Genomic DNA, 17188 nt, shown 5'->3' with positions numbered 1-17188 from the left:
ACATTGAATAGTTTGTGTTCAGATCAGTTTTGTACTGTCTGTTTTAAGCTTTAGTTATGAATATAGAATGGATGAGTCAGTAATTGTGTTTTGTGTTAGTCGTTGATGGTTTTGAAATGTGACTTAACGCATAGTGATTTGATTGAAGTGGAATGGCATGTGATCAGAGGTCACAGCCTGAATCTAAATGAAAATACCTGAGTTACTGTGCTAGAGACGATACTGTTTTGCTTCCTGTCAAAGGCTGTTCAAGTCAACAAGAACGTACTGCCATTGTTTAATTACAACTAACTAATTTCAACCCCTCTTCCTCTCCAGGCACGGCGGCGCGGCCCTTCAGCCCCTTCTGGTTCTCGGTGGAGCCGTGGGACACACTGGCCGTGAGAGGCGCCCCAGCACTGCTCAACTGCTCAGCGCACAGCGGGGACCCTGCCTCGGAGCCCACTGCCCCCCAGGCCCGTGTGGACTGGAAGAAGGATGGAACCTTCCTGAGCCTGGCGCCAGACGACGGGCGGCGGCGTGTTCTGTCTGACGGCTCGCTGCTCATATCTAGCGTGGTGCACTCCAAGCACAACAAGCCCGACGAGGGAACGTACCAGTGTGTGGCCACCATCGACAGCCTGGGAACCATCGCCAGCCGCACCGCCCGCCTCACCGTGGCAGGTAGGACCCATACACAGAACATATATAATACTGGGTTCTATTTCATTCTCTGGGTAAGACTGAGGAGGGAGTTGACAGGGAGCAATAAATGATGTATGTCATGAGTGAGGAAGAGATTGAAGAAGAAAGAAAAGAGGAACTGGCATACGGTGTCAATTAAAGTGTGCACTAATTGATCCAGGCTGACCACATTACCGGTCCTAAGAACACAGCATGCACTGAGAAAAGGCCTCTGTTGTGAAACTCTGTTGTCCAACTGTGGTATTGGTGCTTATTTTCAGTATATGTTGCTGCACTGTCAAAAACATGAGGGGGGTCTGGTTGTGATGTCGCTGTGGGCTCTGCAAGCTGCAGGGCTATACAATGTGACCTTGTTTCATTTGGGTGAGAGAGCCGAGCAGAGCAGCAGGGATTATTAGGTGTTTGAGCTGGGTCTTGCCCTGAAATTCAATTTGCAGGCGGAGGAGCGCAGGAATGCAATTATGTTCTCCCTCAGCCCTGTTATGTTGGAGAGGGGGGTGTGGACGACTGGAGAGGGCCTTCATCTTCGACTCCGCCAGAGTAGCCTTCTCAGGTGTGGGTGTAAAGTCACTCTCACTGTCTATCTCTGACTGCATGTGTTATCATAACCTTTGGAGCTAATGAGCTCGTCTTGTCAGTCGTTGAGGAGAGCGGAAGACCATTGGCCCATAGATAAATGGATGTACTACAGCAGTGTTTCCCAACCAGGGCTGCCTGGCCTATCCACTGGGGGTACCTGTCCAATCTACAGGGGGTACCTGGCCTATCCACAAGGGGTACTAGGACACCTGGGGGTACCTGGCCTATCCACAGGGTGTCTAGGACCCCTGGGAGTACCTGGCCTATCCACAGGGGCTACTAGGACCCCTGGGGGTGCCTGGCCTATCCACAGGGGCTACTAGGACCCCTGGGGGTGCCTGGCCTATCCACAGGGGCTACTAGGACCCCTGGAGGTGCCTGGCCTATCCACAGGGGCTACTAGGACCCCTGGGGGTGCCTGGCCTATCCACAGGGGCTACTAGGACCCCTGGGGGTGCCTGGCCTATCCACAGGGGCTACTAGGACCCCTGGGGGTGCCTGGCCTATCCACAGGGGCTACTAGGACCCCTGGGGGTGCCTGGCCTATCCACAGGGGCTACTAGGACCCCTGGGGGTGCCTGGCCTATCCACAGGGGCTACTAGGACCCCTGGGGGTGCCTGGCCTATCCACAGGGGCTACTAGGACCCCTGGGGGTGCCTGGCCTATCCACGGGGGCTACTAGCACCCCTGGGGGTGCCTGGACTAGCCTCTGGGGCTACTAGGACCCCTGGGGGTGCCTGGGCTAGCCTCGGGGGCTACTAGGACCCCTGGGGGTGCCTGGGCTAGCCTCGGGGGCTACTAGGACCCCTGGGGGTGCCTGGGCTAGCCTCGGGGGCTACTAGGACCCCTGGGGGTGCCTGGGCTAGCCTCGGGGGCTACTAGGACCCCTGGGGGTGCCTGGGCTAGCCTCGGGGGCTACTAGGACCCTTGGGGGTGCCTGGGCTAGCCTCGGGGGCTACTAGGACCCTTGGGGGTGCCTGGGCTAGCCTCGGGGGCTACTAGGACCCTTGGGGGTGCCTGGGCTAGCCTCGGGGGCTAGTAGGACCCCTGGGGGTGCCTGGGCTAGCCTCGGGGGCTACTAGGACCCCTGGGGGTGCCTGGGCTAGCCTCAGGGGCTACTAGGACCCCTGGGGGTGCCTGACCTATCCACAGGGGGTTCTTCAGGGGTACTCCAGGCAGAGCAGAATTCAGTTGGTGCTACAGTAACCGAAAAAGATTGAACCACTGTACTACGTTACCCATCATTCCACGTGGAACATTTCCTGTTTTATCACAGTGAAGAGTGTTGTACCTAGTGTCTGTTTTACCTAGTGACCTAGTAATCTATACTGCTGAAAAGAGGCTACCTGAAAGCATTCATTCCTTGATGGTTTTAGCCTATAGAATTAGCCGCTGTGATCCGATGACACATGCATGATATGTCATTGTCTTTAGGCCTTTCAATGTTAACACTGTGATGCGATGGGACACTGAATAAACGATGGCGTCAGAAGACTTGACCATGTTTGCAGCCCGCGGGAGGTGTGTGTGTGTGTGTGTGTGTGTGTGGTGTGTGGTGTGTGTGTCCACAGCTATCCCCCACTCCACTCGATCACATGGACTGACCTGACACTATTATCATGGGAAATCTCCTGACCTATCAGGTCACACTGCCGCATCAAAATAATCAACCTCAAGAGAGGAAAAGCTTCATTGGCTGTGAGAGAGAGAGAGTTGCTGTGTGTGTCAGTTTGAATCTGTGTGTGTGAGAGCGCGCACGTCTGTGCATGTTCGTGTGTGTGTGGCTTCATGGTATCTGACTCTGTACAGCCGTCCATCATTCTGTGTCAGTGTGGTCAGTGCATGTTTTATGTAGACAGCAGCACTCTGAGGGAAAGGGCCTAGGATCAGGTCCTGCTATAAAATGATACAACCACAGAGTCAATGAGTTTCACCCGGGTCAACTGTTATGGGATTTAAGTCCATTTTACAGAGGCATCGAGCTGGGCTACATCTCCTACTTGTCCTTACAGAGGCATCGAGCTGGGCTATATCTCCTACTTGTTCTTACAGAGGCATAGAGCTGGGCTACATCTCCTACTTGTCCTTACAGAGGCATAGAGCTGGGCTACATCTCCTACTTGTCCTTACAGAGGCATAGAGCTGGGCTACATCTCCTACTTGTCCTTACAGAGGCGTAGAGCTGGGCTACATCTCCTACTTGTCCTTACAGAGGCATAGAGCTGGGCTACATCTCCTACTTGTCCTTACAGAGGCATAGAGCTGGGCTACATCTTCTACTTGTCCTTACAGAGGCATAGAGCTGGGCAACATCTACTACTTGTCCCTACAGAGGCATAGAGCTGGGCTACATCTTCTACTTGTCCTTACAGAGGCATAGAGCTGGGCTACATCTCCTACTTGTCCTTACAGAGGCAGAGAGCTGGGCTACATCTCCTACTTGTCCTTACAGAGGCATAGAGCTGGGCTACATCTCCTACTTGTCCTTACAGAGGCAGAGAGCTGGGCTACATCTCCTACTTGTCCCACATACAGTGCCCGCTGTAATTATTAGGACAGAAAAAGCATTTTGGGCTCTATACTCCGAAACTTTGGATTTGAAATAAATGACTATGAAGTTCAAGTGCAGACTGTCAGCTTTAATTTGAGAGTATTTTCATCCATGTCAGGTGAACTGTTTAGAAATGACACTTTCCAACATTTTTAGGGAGTCTAAAAGTATTGGGACAAATTCACTTATGTGTATTAAAGTAGTAAAAATGTAGTATTTGGTCCCATATTCATATCAGGCAATGACTACATCAAGCTTGGGACAAAGCTTGGGACTCTACACATTTGTTGGATCATTTGCTGTTTTTGGTTGTGTTTCAGATTATTTGGTGCCCAGTAGAAATGAATGGTAAATAAATGTATTGTCATATTTTTATTGTAAATACATTTAATTAATTGTAAATACATTCATGTGGATACTACCATGATTACGGATAATCCTGAATGAATCGTGAATAATGATGAGTGAGAAAGTTAGACGTACAAATATACCCCCAAGACATGCTACCCTCTCACCATTACAATAACAGGGGAGGTTAGCATTTTATATCATACCCCCAAAACATGCTACCCTCTCACCATTACAATATCATACCCCCAATACATGCTACCCTCTCACCATTACAATAACAGGGGAGGTTAGCATTTTATATCATACCCCCAAAACATGCTACCCTCTCACCATTACAATATCATACCCCCAATACATGCTACCCTCTCACCATTACAATAACAGGGGAGGTTAGCATTTTATATCACACCCCCAATACATGCTACCCTCTCACCATTACAATAACAGGGGAGGTTAGCATTTTATATCACACCCCCAATGCATGCTACCCTCTCACCATTACAATAACAGGGGAGGTTAGCATTCTACATCATACCCCCAAGACATGCTACCCTCTCACCATTACAATAACAGGGGAGGTTAGCATTTTATATCATACCCCCAAGACATGCTACCCTCTCACCATTACAATAACAGGGGAGGTTAGCATTTTATATCATACCCCCAAGACATGCTACCCTCTCACCATTACAATAACAGGGGAGGTTAGCAATTTATATCATACCCCCAAGGGGGAGGTTAGCATTTTATATCATACCCCCAAGACATGCTACCCTCTCACCATTACAATAACAGGGGAGGTTAGCAATTTATATCATACCCCCAAGACATGCTACCCTCTCACCATTACAATAACAGGGGAGGTTAGCATTTTTGTGGGGTATGATACTTGTGAGTCTAACGTTCTCACTCATCATTATTATCTGTAATCGTGGTAGCATCCACATTTTTGGTTTGCATGCAGACACACACACACATCCTGCCCACGTCGCCCAAAGATCTGTCTCCAGCAGGCTGTCAGGTTGGCAATAAAAAGGTTAATTGCGATGTGGCGGGAGCAAGCCATTACAGTGGAGAATGGCCTGGAAATTGGGCCGTGGGTGCGACCTCTGAGATGTAATGGCGATAGCGGGCATGGCACGCTGACAAATGCAGGGAGTAATATCAGTGATTGATGGGAGGAAGGCATGTCATTCCCCTGATCCCTCTCTAGAGAAGTCTTTGCTTCAATACCCCACCCCCCTCGGCTGGCTGGCTGTCTCTGTCTGTCTGGCTGGCTGTCTGTCTGTCTTTACCTCCACGTCGCCTGTTTCTTTCCTCTCATCTCTCCCACTCTAGTTTAGGGCTGGGCGATATGGCCAAAATATATCACTGTATTAAAAAAAAAAAGATGGTATTTGACTTTTTGTTTTTGAATAATAAAAGTTGTACATTTTACTTTGAGTAGTGGGCGACACTAGGGTGGCAACACAGACTCATTGAAATCACTTAGAATCTTTCTCCATTCTGATTGTTTTATACTGTTCAATTCAACCCAAAATCATTTTCAGTATTATCATACATTTCTGCATTTGCTGCACTCATTTGACACACCTTCTACACTGCCATGTAGGGCTACACGATATGGGCAGACAAGGCATTATTTTTAACCAAATGTTGCAATTGCGATTTGACTTGCAATTTAGAGCTAAACACTTGGGTGAACTGTTGGAATCATGGAAATTGAATGATTATTCTAATTCTATATTTAAAATATAATAGTGGGCACTTTTAACTAGTGTAGTTTGACATGAAAATGAAAAAATGCCAGGGAGGAGTTATTGTCACAGGGTAGGAACCAAAGTGCTGATAAGTGTTCACTAGGGGGCTACATTGAATGTTTTCTCTTAGCTGCTTTAAGTAGCTAACATTCTTTCTTTGCGTATTCCTCTTTTATTTAGAAGATACTGTTGCACAAACAACATGCTGATTTCGGTCTACACCATCACTGGTATTATCAGGCTGTATTGAAAATTACGTTTGCTCTGACTCAGTACATTTATTAGCTAGCTAGCATTAGCGGCTAACACGATTTAGGCCCAACTTTCTAAGAAAAGACAAACTAGCTGTTTGCAGATGTAAGAAACACAAACTAATAGTGTAATTATAGAACGCTAGTGGATTTATATTTAAGAAGCAAAGTGAAAACAGCATCGTTTTCATCAACATCGTTGCATGTGCTGCATTGACCATGCAGACTGAACGCAAGTGTCTCTTGGTAGAGGAACGACACATGCTGTCCTTGAGGGGCGGGGCAAGGTCTGTGTGGAAAGCTGCTTGGAGAGAGATGACTCTATTAAATCAAATCAAATGTTATTTGTCACAAGCGCCGAATACAACAGGTGTAGACCTTACAGTGAAATGCTTACTTCAAGCCCTTAACCAACAATAGTTTTAAGAAAAATACCCCCCCTCCCAAAAAAGAAATAAAGTAACAAATAATTAAAGAGCAGCAGTAAAATAACAATAGAGAGGCTATATTCAGGGGGTACCAGTACAGAGTCAATGTGCGGGGGCACCGGTTAGTCGAGGTAATTGAGGTAATATGTACATGTAGGTAGAGTTATTGAAGTGACTGTACATGGATTAATAAACAGAGTAGCAGCAGTGTAAAGGGTTGGGGGGGGGGGGGCAGAATGCAAGTAGGCTGGGTAGACATTTGATTAGATCTTCAGTAGTCTTATGGCTTTGGGGTAGAAATTGTTAGATGTCTCATGGACCTAGACTTGGCACTCCGGTACCGCTTAGCGAAGTAAACTATAAAAATGGACATTACACACAGCGTATCACATTTAACAAAGCAAAGTAAAAAATCTAAACCGATCTGTGCATCAATACTGGTATATCGTAAAAAATATGGTATGGTACGGTATATCACCCATCCCTACTCTAGTTTCACTCCCTCACACCATTCTGTCTCACTCTATCGCTCACACCATTCTCTCTCTCTATCCTTCACACCATTATAGCTCTGTCTACACCTCACACCATTCTGTCTCTCACTCTACCCCTCACACCATTCTAGCTCTCGTTATTCCCATCCCTCTCCTCCACCATCCTTCTTTTGTTTTCCCATTCCCCCTGTTTTTAAAAACTATTTTTTATATTGAACCTGTATTTAACTAGGCAAGTCAGTTAAAAACAAATTCTTATTTCCAATGACAGCCTACCAGAGAACAGTGGGTTAACTGCCTTGTTCAGGGGCAGAACAACACATTTTTACCTTGTCAACTTGGGGATTCGATCCAGCAACCTTTCGGTTACTGGCCCAACGCTCTAACCACTAGGCTGCCTGCCGCTCCTGTTCTCCCCTCTATCTCTCTCTGTTTCTTCCTGTGTGTGTGAGGGGATAGAAGTCATAGCCACACACACAGATGGGGGTGGATTATAGCGTCCCTTGGCTAGGCAGCGTCATGTATTCCACCTACAAGAGAGGGAGACAGAGGGGAGGGACATAGGAGAGGGAGAGAGAGGGGAGGGACATAGGAGAGGGAGAGAGAGGGGAGGGACAGGGAGAGAGAGGGGAGGGACATAGGAGAGGGAGAGAGAGGGGAGGGACATAGGAGAGGGAGGGGAGAGGACAGGAGGGGGAGAGGACAGGAGGGGGAGAGGACAGGAGGGGGAGAGGACAGGAGGGGGAGAGGACAGGAGGGGGAGAGGACAGGAGGGGGAGAGGACAGGAGGGGGAGAGGGAGACAGAGGGGAGGGACATAGGGGAGGGAGGGAGGAGAGGGAGACAGAGGGGAGGGACATAGGAGAGGGAGGAGAGGGGACAGGAGGGGGAGAGGGAGGGGAGGGACATAGGAGAGGGAGGGGAGGGACATAGGAGAGGGAGAGGGAGGGGAGAGGACAGGAGGGGGAGAGGGAGGGGACGGACATAGGAGAGGGAGAGAGAGGGGAGGGACATAGGGGAGGGAGAGAGAGGGGAGGGACATAGGAGAGGGAGAGGCAATGGGGCGGAGTGCGAGACTCCAGTAATGAGAATCACTTTAGGTGAGCCGCACCCCACCACAGCACGACGGGGGAACCCCGAAAGGAGACCTAATCTCAATCTCTGTCCCGCTCCACCTTCCCTCTCTGTCGATTTTTTTTTATTTTTTTATACCCCTTCTTGGTCGCCCTAGACAATTGAACGATCACTCTTAGTTACTGTCACTCCTCAACCATGAGATTACAAAGGGACAGTCAGAGCCACTTGTCAGTTTTGTTCAACATCCTCCCTGCCTTAGAGATGGTTACCAACCCCTACAGGAGTAGAAGCTGTAAGGTATAAAAATACTCCTGTGTTATTTCTGTCATATTTATTACACATTTAGTGAGCTCGCAGGTTTGAATAGATTTTGGAACATTTTTAAGGATTTAGGGGGGTCTTGTGCAGATTCTTTGCCTCGTGAGATTCTTGAATCTTTTTTTCTGTATTTCTTTTAATCCCTTGTCTGTCCCTGGGAGGTGGCACTTCCAAAATGGTGGCCAACCGAGGTAATACTTCTATTGCTGGAAGCTTCTTTAGTGTTCAACTAGGACAGGCAATTATACACACACACAAACACCTCCCTCTCCTCTCATACCAGTGACCTGCCATCTCATAGAGGTCTGAGCTATTCCCTGAGCTGTCTCCCTCTCAATCAATCAGCTTTTCCTCTACCTCTCTACCTCTCTCTACCTCTCTCTCTCTCTCTACCTCTCTCTCTCTCTCTCTCTCTACCTCTCTCTCTCTCTCTACCTCTCTATACCTCTCTCTACCTCTCTCTACCTCTCTCTACCTCTCTCTCTCTCTCTCTCTCTCTCTCTCTCTCTCTCTCTCTCTCTCTCTCTCTCTCTCTCTCTCTCTCTCTCTCTCTCTCTCTCTCTCTCTCTCTCTCTCTCTCTCTCTCTCTCTCTACCTCTCTACCTCTCTACCTCTCTACCTCTCTACCTCTCTACCTCTACCTCTCTACCTCTCTACCTCTCTACCTCTCTACCTCTCTACCTCTACCTCTCTCTACCTCTCTACCTCTCTACCTCTACCTCTCTCTACCTCTACCTCTCTCTACCTCTACTTCTCTCTACCTCTCTACCTCTACCTCTACCTCTCTCTCTTCCTTTTCACTCACTCATTTTGGGAGCAACACATCGTAGCTGCCTCACACAGCCCCATTTCACAGTTCCACAGAGACTGTCCCCAAGTCGTCAAACACAACACAATAAACAAACAGCGGTGAATCCTCCCAATCACTACTGCAGCCCCCAGTGAAACGCACCAGCCGTGTCATCTATTCAGTTTCCCTCTAGTTGTAATCAAGTCACTAAGGATTCAGAATATGAACCACCACTGAAATCCCTCCTCCTTAAAAATGCTCTATGCAGAAATCTCTCCATTTCCTGGTTGCTAAAATTCTAATAGTTTGGCTAATTTCAGTTTGTTAATAAACAAGCATTCATTGTGTAGTCATTGTACCATCTAAACCGCTGTGAAGTATATTTTCCATAACCAAATATATTGTATTTTCAGCTGTTTGAAACTGGTGTACAAAACCGAATGTAAAAGATGCAAAAACGAAACTTCAGAATGGGAAGCATAGAAATAGCACACACAGAACACATCTACCGCTTCTTAGACTTGCTTTCAACGGGAATGAAAGATCTATAACTCACATTTCTATGTGAATTTGGTCATGTCGCCCGAAAAGTTCCACATTGTAGCTTTAATGATTGCTCACATGCTGCCGCTGGTTGCTTGGACTGAGGCCGAGGTCGTCGTCATGACAAATGGCTCCGACCTGGAAACCAGTTCAGGGTCACATCAACCTTATATTACACCAATTCTCCTCTGTCACTGATGAGCTAGTGTACCAGAGTTAGTGATAGATATGAATTCAGAGAAGGACAGTAGGACAGACGGCGGTAGAGCGAGAGACTTGGAGACAGACAGACAGTGAAGAAGGAAGAGGTGGGAGGAAGTTTCAGGACTGGATTTATTCAGTATGGACATGACAGCCTCCATTTTCTTTCCATCCACTGACTGATTGGGTCCACTGGCCCTGTGGAGTGGCTGACTGAGTTACTGCTGTATCTCTGCTGTCCAGACACCAGGCACAATTACACTGCCTGTGTGTGTGTGTGTGCGCACAAGCACACACATGCTTGTCTGTGTTGGTGTAGGCGTGCTGCTTGTCTGTGTTGGTGTAGGCGTGCTGCTTGTCTGTGTTGGTGTAGGCGTGCTGCTTGTCTGTGTTGGTGTAGGCGTGCTGCTTGTCTGTGTTGCTGTATGCGTGCTGCTTGTCTGTGTTGGTGTAGGCGTGCTGCTTGTCTGTGTTGCTGTAGGCGTGCTGCTTGTCTGTTGCTGTAGGCGTGCTGCTTGTCTGTGTTGCTGTAGGCGTGCTGCTTGTCTGTGTTGCTGTAGGCGTGCTGCTTGTCTGTGTTGCTGTAGGCGTGCTGCTTGTCTGTGTTGCTGTAGGCGTGCTGCTTGTCTGTGTTGCTGTAGGCGTGCTGCTTGTCTGTTGCTGTAGGCGTGCTGCTTGTCTGTGTTGCTGTAGGCGTGCTGCTTGTCTGTTGCTGTAGGCGTGCTGCTTGTCTGTGTTGCTGTAGGCGTGCTGCTTGTCTGTTGCTGTAGGCGTGCTGCTTGTCTGTGTTGCTGTAGGCGTGCTGCTTGTCTGTGTTGCTGTAGGCGTGCTGCTTGTCTGTGTTGCTGTAGGCGTGCTGCTTGTCTGTGTTGCTGTAGGCGTGCTGCTTGTCTGTGTTGCTGTAGGCGTGCTGCTTGTCTGTGTTGCTGTAGGCGTGCTCTGTATCTCTGTCTAGAAAGGAGGTGCATTTTGGTTCACCTGCTCAGACTTAATTTTAATCTGCACACATTATGTAGTCTGAAAAACAACGCTGAATGTCTGCTATCACCACTCTGTAACGCTAAGGCCTAACATGGGCATTTCAACGCTGCTAATGTATTCATGCTAATTCAATGCATGTTGTGTCATGAGAGATGCATGTGACCCATTCATTTAACATAGAGCTCCACAGCTTGGTCTTGTATGTGGATGTAGGTGGTAAGTGACATCTTAAAACAACGCCTGTTCTGTATTTACGTGCTGGACTGTCTGTTATTGTCACTGTTAAAATCGTGGATGTGGTCAGAGGGCAGGTTGCCACAGCAACCTAACTGACAGCATTATGTCTGCTGAACCTGCACTGGGGCCTTAGGGGGCAACCCTGAAACAACCACTGCTGGTTACAACAAGTGTGCCTATCAAACACTGGTGATCCTTCACTACCAATGTTATTGTACTGAAAGGTTAAGATGGACTTTATACAGCTTTAGATGCAGATAGCAAATATGCCTGTCTAGTTTGTCAACTTGAAAACAGCCTACACAAGATTATCAGGCAACACTGAGGAAGTCCATAAACGCTTGAAGATGGTGTCATGACGTGCATTTATTCTCTCTTCAACTCCATTTGTTTGAGAACACTTGTATCTCCATTGTTACATGAAAATAACCCACATTGACGTGAACCCCTGAGCCTCTCACCGTTAAACCAGCCCACATCATTCAGGAGCCCTTCTGCAGCCGAAGAGAAGCCAGAGACAGTTTGGACTGCGATTGCGCATAATGATTTGCCATAACTCCCCTGACTCCTGTGTGTGTTTTCCCCTCCCATTCGATGTTCAGTGAGCTAAGTAATGCATTCATTCCCACTGTATGAGAGGCAGCAGCACATCAATGAAGACGTGTGTGTGACTCAAGGCCGTTGGAAACACTGAAGCATTTTCTTTCCCCCTTACCCCTCCTCACTTTGACTGTTGACATGAAGGTAGGAATTTGATTATCCCGATTTCCGTGCCGACTGTTGACATGTTAATCGACACAGTTGGAGTGACAGTTGGGAATATATCTGCCTTGGTTGACGATGCATATCTTGCTTTGTTATTCATCACCATTCAATTAAGTCAGTGGTGCCTCGCTTTGTTAATGAAAGGACAATGCAAGTAAACACACTGTACATTCTATTCCCATGAATCACTATTTGTATTTTTTGGCCCTTTTGTGTTTGAATGACTCCTGATCGGCTTTCAGAGTTACAACAACTTTTGACTGGTATGTCTAAGACTGTCCAACCCGACGGCGTAACCAAAGTCTCTTTTCCCACGCAGGAAATCTATCAAAACCATCTGTTTTTTGAACATATTAAGATTGTTGGCCACGATGAGTCTAGTGATTTATTCCTTAATGTCTGCAGGAGACCAAAGTGCGCATGACGCACAAACAGCAATGCTTTTCTTTAAGTGTTTCCCGCCACTCATCCGTTGTTAGACAAACCGTCTCCCAGGGTTCCTTTGAAGCTCCCGTCGCTATGCCAGCTGACGATACGTGCCGCACTTCCAAAAGCGGATGTTCAAAGCGACAAGCAGAAAAAGGCATTACTCACCCAGCACAGCTCCAGTAGACTGTGATTAAACCACGTTGAGCTTGGAGCTATTTTGGTAGTCTGATTAGGTAGGCTGATTAGGTAGTCTGATTAGGGAGGAGTGTTAAGGATGGACCCCACATTCAGTGCATTCGGAAAGTAGTCGGACCCCTTGACTTTTTCCACATTTTAAGTTACAGCCTTGTTCTAAAATGTAATCGTTTTCCCCCTCATCAATCTACACACAATGACCCATAATGACACTGTTTGTTTAGTGAAAAGGAAATATAAAATGTACATAACTATTCAGACCCTTTACTCAGTACTTTGTTGAAGTATTTTTGGCAGCGATTACAGCCTCGAGTCTTATTGGGTATGACTCTACAAGCTTGGCACACCTGTATTTGGAGAGAGTCTCCCATTCTTCTCTGCAGATTCTCTCAAGCGCTGTCAGATTGGATGGGGTGCGTCGCTGCACAGCTATTTTCAGGTCTCTCCAGAGATGTTCAATCAGGTTCAAGTCCGGGTTCTGGCTGGGCCACTCAAGGAAATTAAGACTTGTCCCGAAGCCACTCCTGCATTGTCTTGGCTGTGTGCTTAGGGTCGTTGTCCTGTTGGAAGGTGAACCGTCGCCCCAGTCTGAGGTCCTGAGCGCTCTGGAGCAGGTTTTCATCAAGGATCTCTGTACTTCGTGCCGTTCATCTTTCCCTCGATTCTGACAAGTCTCCCTGCTGCTGAAAAACATTCCCACAGCATAATGCTGCCACCACCATGCTTCACCGTAACGATAGGGCCAGGTTTCCTCCAGACGTGACGCGTGGCAGTCAGGCCAAAGAGTTCGATCTTGCTTTCATCAGACCAGAAAATCTTGTTTCCCATGGTCTGTCCTTTAGGTGCCTTTTGGCAAACTCCAAGCGGGCTGTCATGCCTTTTTGTTGAGTGGCTTGTGTCTGGCCACTCTACCATAAAGGCCTGATTTGGTGGAGTGCTGCAGAGATGGTTGTCCTTCTGGAAGGTTCTCCCATGTTCACAGAGGACCTCTGGAGCTCTGTCAGTGACAATCGGGTTCTTGGTCACCTCCCTGACCAAGGCCATTCTCCCCCGATTGCTCAGTTTGGCCGGGCGGCCAGCTCTAGGAAGAGTCTTGGTGATTCCATACTTCTTCCATTTAAGAATGATGGAGGCCACTGTGTTCTTGGGGACCTTCAATGTTGCATACATTTTTTGGTAGCATTCCCCAGATTTGTGTCGACACAATCCTGTCATGGTGCTCTACGGACAATTCCTTCAACCTCATGGCTTGGATTTTGCTCTGACATGCACTGCCAACTGTTGGACCTTATATAGACAGCTGTGTGCTTTTCCAAATCATGTCCAATCAATTGAATTTACCACAGGTGGACTCCAAGTTGGATAAACATCTCAAGGATGATCAATGGAAACAGGATGCATCTGAGCTCAATTGCGAGTCTCATAGCAAAGGGTCTGAATAGTTAAAGTACCCGTCCAAAGTTTGGACACCTACTCATTCCAGGGTTTTTCATTATTTTTTATATTTTCTACATAGTAGAATAATAATGAAGACATCAAAACTATGAAATAACACATGGAATCATGTAGTAACCAAAAAAAGTGTTAAAAAATCTATTTTATAATTTGAGATTCTTCAAAGTAGCCACACATTGCACAATCTTGGCATTTTCTCAACCTGCTTAAGGAGGAGTGCCTTTCCAAATGTGTTGGTGTTCCCACATATGTTGAGCACTTGTTGGCTGCTTTTCCTTCACTCTGCGGTCCAACTCATCCTAAACCATCTCAATTGGGTTGAGGTCGGGTGATTGTGGAGGCCAGGTCATCTGATGCAGCACTCCATCACTCTGCTTCTTGGTCAAATAGCCCTTACACAGCCTGGATGTGTGTTGGGTCATTGTCCTGTTTTAAAAACAAATGATAGTCCCACTAAGGGCAAACCAGATGGGATGGCGTATCGATGAATTCATAAAAAATAAAATGCTGAAATGTCTCGAGTCAATAAGTATTCAACCCCTTTGTTATGGCAAGCCTAAATAAGTTCAGGAGTAAAAATGTGCTTAAGTCACATACGTTATATGTATTTACTATTTAACCATTTTTGAATGCTTACCTCATCTCTGTACCACACACACAATTATCTGTAAGGTCCCTCAGTTGAGCAGTAAATTTCAAACACAGATTCAACCAAAAGACCAGGGAGGATTTCCAATGCCTCGCAAAGAAGGGCACCTATTGGTAGATGGGTAAAAAATGAAAAAATATATTGAATATCCCTTTGAGCATGGTGAAGTTATTAATTACACTTTGGATAGTGTATCAATACCCCCAGTCACTACAAAGATACAGGCGTCCTTCCAAAGTCAGTTGCCGAAGAGGAAGGAAACCGCTAAGGGATATCGCTGAGGCCAATGGTGACGTTAAAACAGTTAGTTTAATGGCTGTGATAGAACTGAGGATGGTTCGATAACATTGTAGTTACTCGACACTACTAACCTAAATGGGAGTGAAAAGGAAGCCTGTACAGAATAAAAATATATTACAAAACATGCATCCTGTCAGCAACAAGCTTTTTGTCCTGAGGTTTGGTGCAAATACAACTCATTACGGAGTACCACTTTTCGTAATTTCAAGCATAGTAGTGGCTGCATCATGTTATGCTTGTAAGGACTGGCAAGTTTTCCAAGATTAAAAATAAATGGAATTGAGCTAAGCACAGGCAAAATCCTAGAGGATAAACTGGTTGTCTGCTTTCCACCAGACCAGTGGGAGATTTAATTCTGTCACCAGACAGTGGGAGATTTAATTCTGTCAGCAGGACAACAACCTAAAACACAAGGCCGGATTTACACTGGAGTTGCTTACCAAGAAGACTGTGGATGTTCCTGAGTAGCTCAGCTACGGCAAGACCTGAAATGGCTGTCTAGCAATGATCAACAACCAATTTGACAGAGCTTGAAGAGTTTAAGACAAAATGGGCAAAAAAAAGAAAAAAGCTCTGAGACTTACTCAGACTCACTGCTGTAATCTCTGCCAAAGGTGCTTCTACAAAGTATTGACTCAGGGGTGTAAATACTTATCTAAATATGGATTTCTGTATTTCATTTTGAATGAATTTGCAAAAATATCTAAACTTGTTTTCACTTTGTCATTATGGGGCATTGGATGATATTAATTTAAACCATTTTGAATTCAGGCTGTAACACAACAAACTGTGAAATAAGTCAAGGGGTATGAATATTTTCTGAAGGCCCTATTAGCAGGATGAACATGGTAAAGCTCTGTGTAGGCTGGCAGCAAGGGGCTGAGTTGATCATCTACCTGAGGGAATGAACACTGCGTCATTCACGGTCAGATACATACATAATCAGAGAGACTGGAGAGTGGTCTGAAATAGTTATTTTTGCTCACTCTCTCTTCATTCTCTCTCTGTTACCGCCATCTCCATTTGCATAAGATATTTTGACCAACTTCACTTCTGGGTGCTTTGTTTACGTTCCCTCTCCTCGTTGATATTCATATTGCACAACAATTCCATGTGAATCTGATAACTATAATGTGTAGACTTTCCACTGTACAGTTTGTCATCCTATCATTGATGAGAATGTCTCAGATGACAACCGAACTGACATCATATTCATTAAGTACCAACGCATATGTTCAACTGGTTGGATTACCAAAATATGGTTCATTTCCCCCCACATTCTGATGTTCCCAGAATCTCTGTTAACCAAGGGAAAAAAGGGGGGAAGAGGTATTTATGGCTGTCATAAACCTAGCCCCAGGCCAGCGTCATGACACTGGCATTAGTGTATAAGCCTAACTTTACTTTTGCCAAATAGCCTACATGCCAATCGTCTCTGTAAAACGGGCAGAAAAAGTTCACATTGATCCCAAAAGGACAATGTCAGAGTTTAATTCAATAAGAGAAAAGCTGACAATCAATTGAAGGGAGGGTCAGAGAAGTCATGTTTGGGAAAGATGTGGTGAAGTGAGGCGCTATACACATTTGTGTCACAAGATGTGGACTTCAAATAGGCCTATGGCACGTCAAGGGAACTGTAGCCTACTGTTCAGATGGGTTAAATGGAAACTGAAATCTGGAGACTGACTGTAGGTCTATAACCTCTGTCTTAATATTAACTCCTGCAGAATGAAGCATTTCTTGCAGTAAAATTATACACCAAATGTACATTTTGACTCGGGAACAGTAGTGGAGAGAAATTATTTATTTCCGCAGCTTGAGAGAATGTGCAGTTAGGGAACCGTCTGTAAAGGTACTATCTTTATCAGCATCATAAAAGCTGTTAGTATTTAAACAACATAAAATATGCATCCAAGCCAAACTGGAATCTTATCACAAACGTTGCGTCGTTTTCACAACTTTCTATTTCCTTATAACTAATTAAACTGCTGTCATTTGGACATTTTGCACACAATCAAAAACACATCTTTTTTTGTTATTGCATTTTCTCCTTGGTCGCTAAACGTCTTTGCTCCCCAAAAAGAAGCAGAGATGACCGATGCAACTTTACTGACGTCCACTTGATTGAAGCATTCATTCTATCATTTATG

General features: G+C 46.2%; 1 protein-coding gene across 1 annotated transcript in view; it reads left to right on the top strand.

The window, feature by feature from the left end:
• The window catches only part of LOC129834863 (neogenin-like), a 211934-nt gene that overhangs the window by 64772 nt on the left and 129974 nt on the right, over positions 1-17188 (top strand). Inside the window, exon 2 of the mRNA XM_055900197.1 lies at positions 319-663. Within this exon, the coding sequence (XP_055756172.1) occupies positions 319-663 (345 nt within the window). The remainder of the gene's footprint in view (positions 1-318; positions 664-17188) is intronic.

This window comes from Salvelinus fontinalis, chromosome 35 (assembly GCF_029448725.1).
Source record: "Salvelinus fontinalis isolate EN_2023a chromosome 35, ASM2944872v1, whole genome shotgun sequence".
In the NCBI taxonomy this organism is placed as follows: Eukaryota; Metazoa; Chordata; class Actinopteri; order Salmoniformes; family Salmonidae; genus Salvelinus; species Salvelinus fontinalis.
Note: the sequence above shows the minus strand (reverse complement) of the source record. Positions and strands in the feature narration are given on the sequence as shown.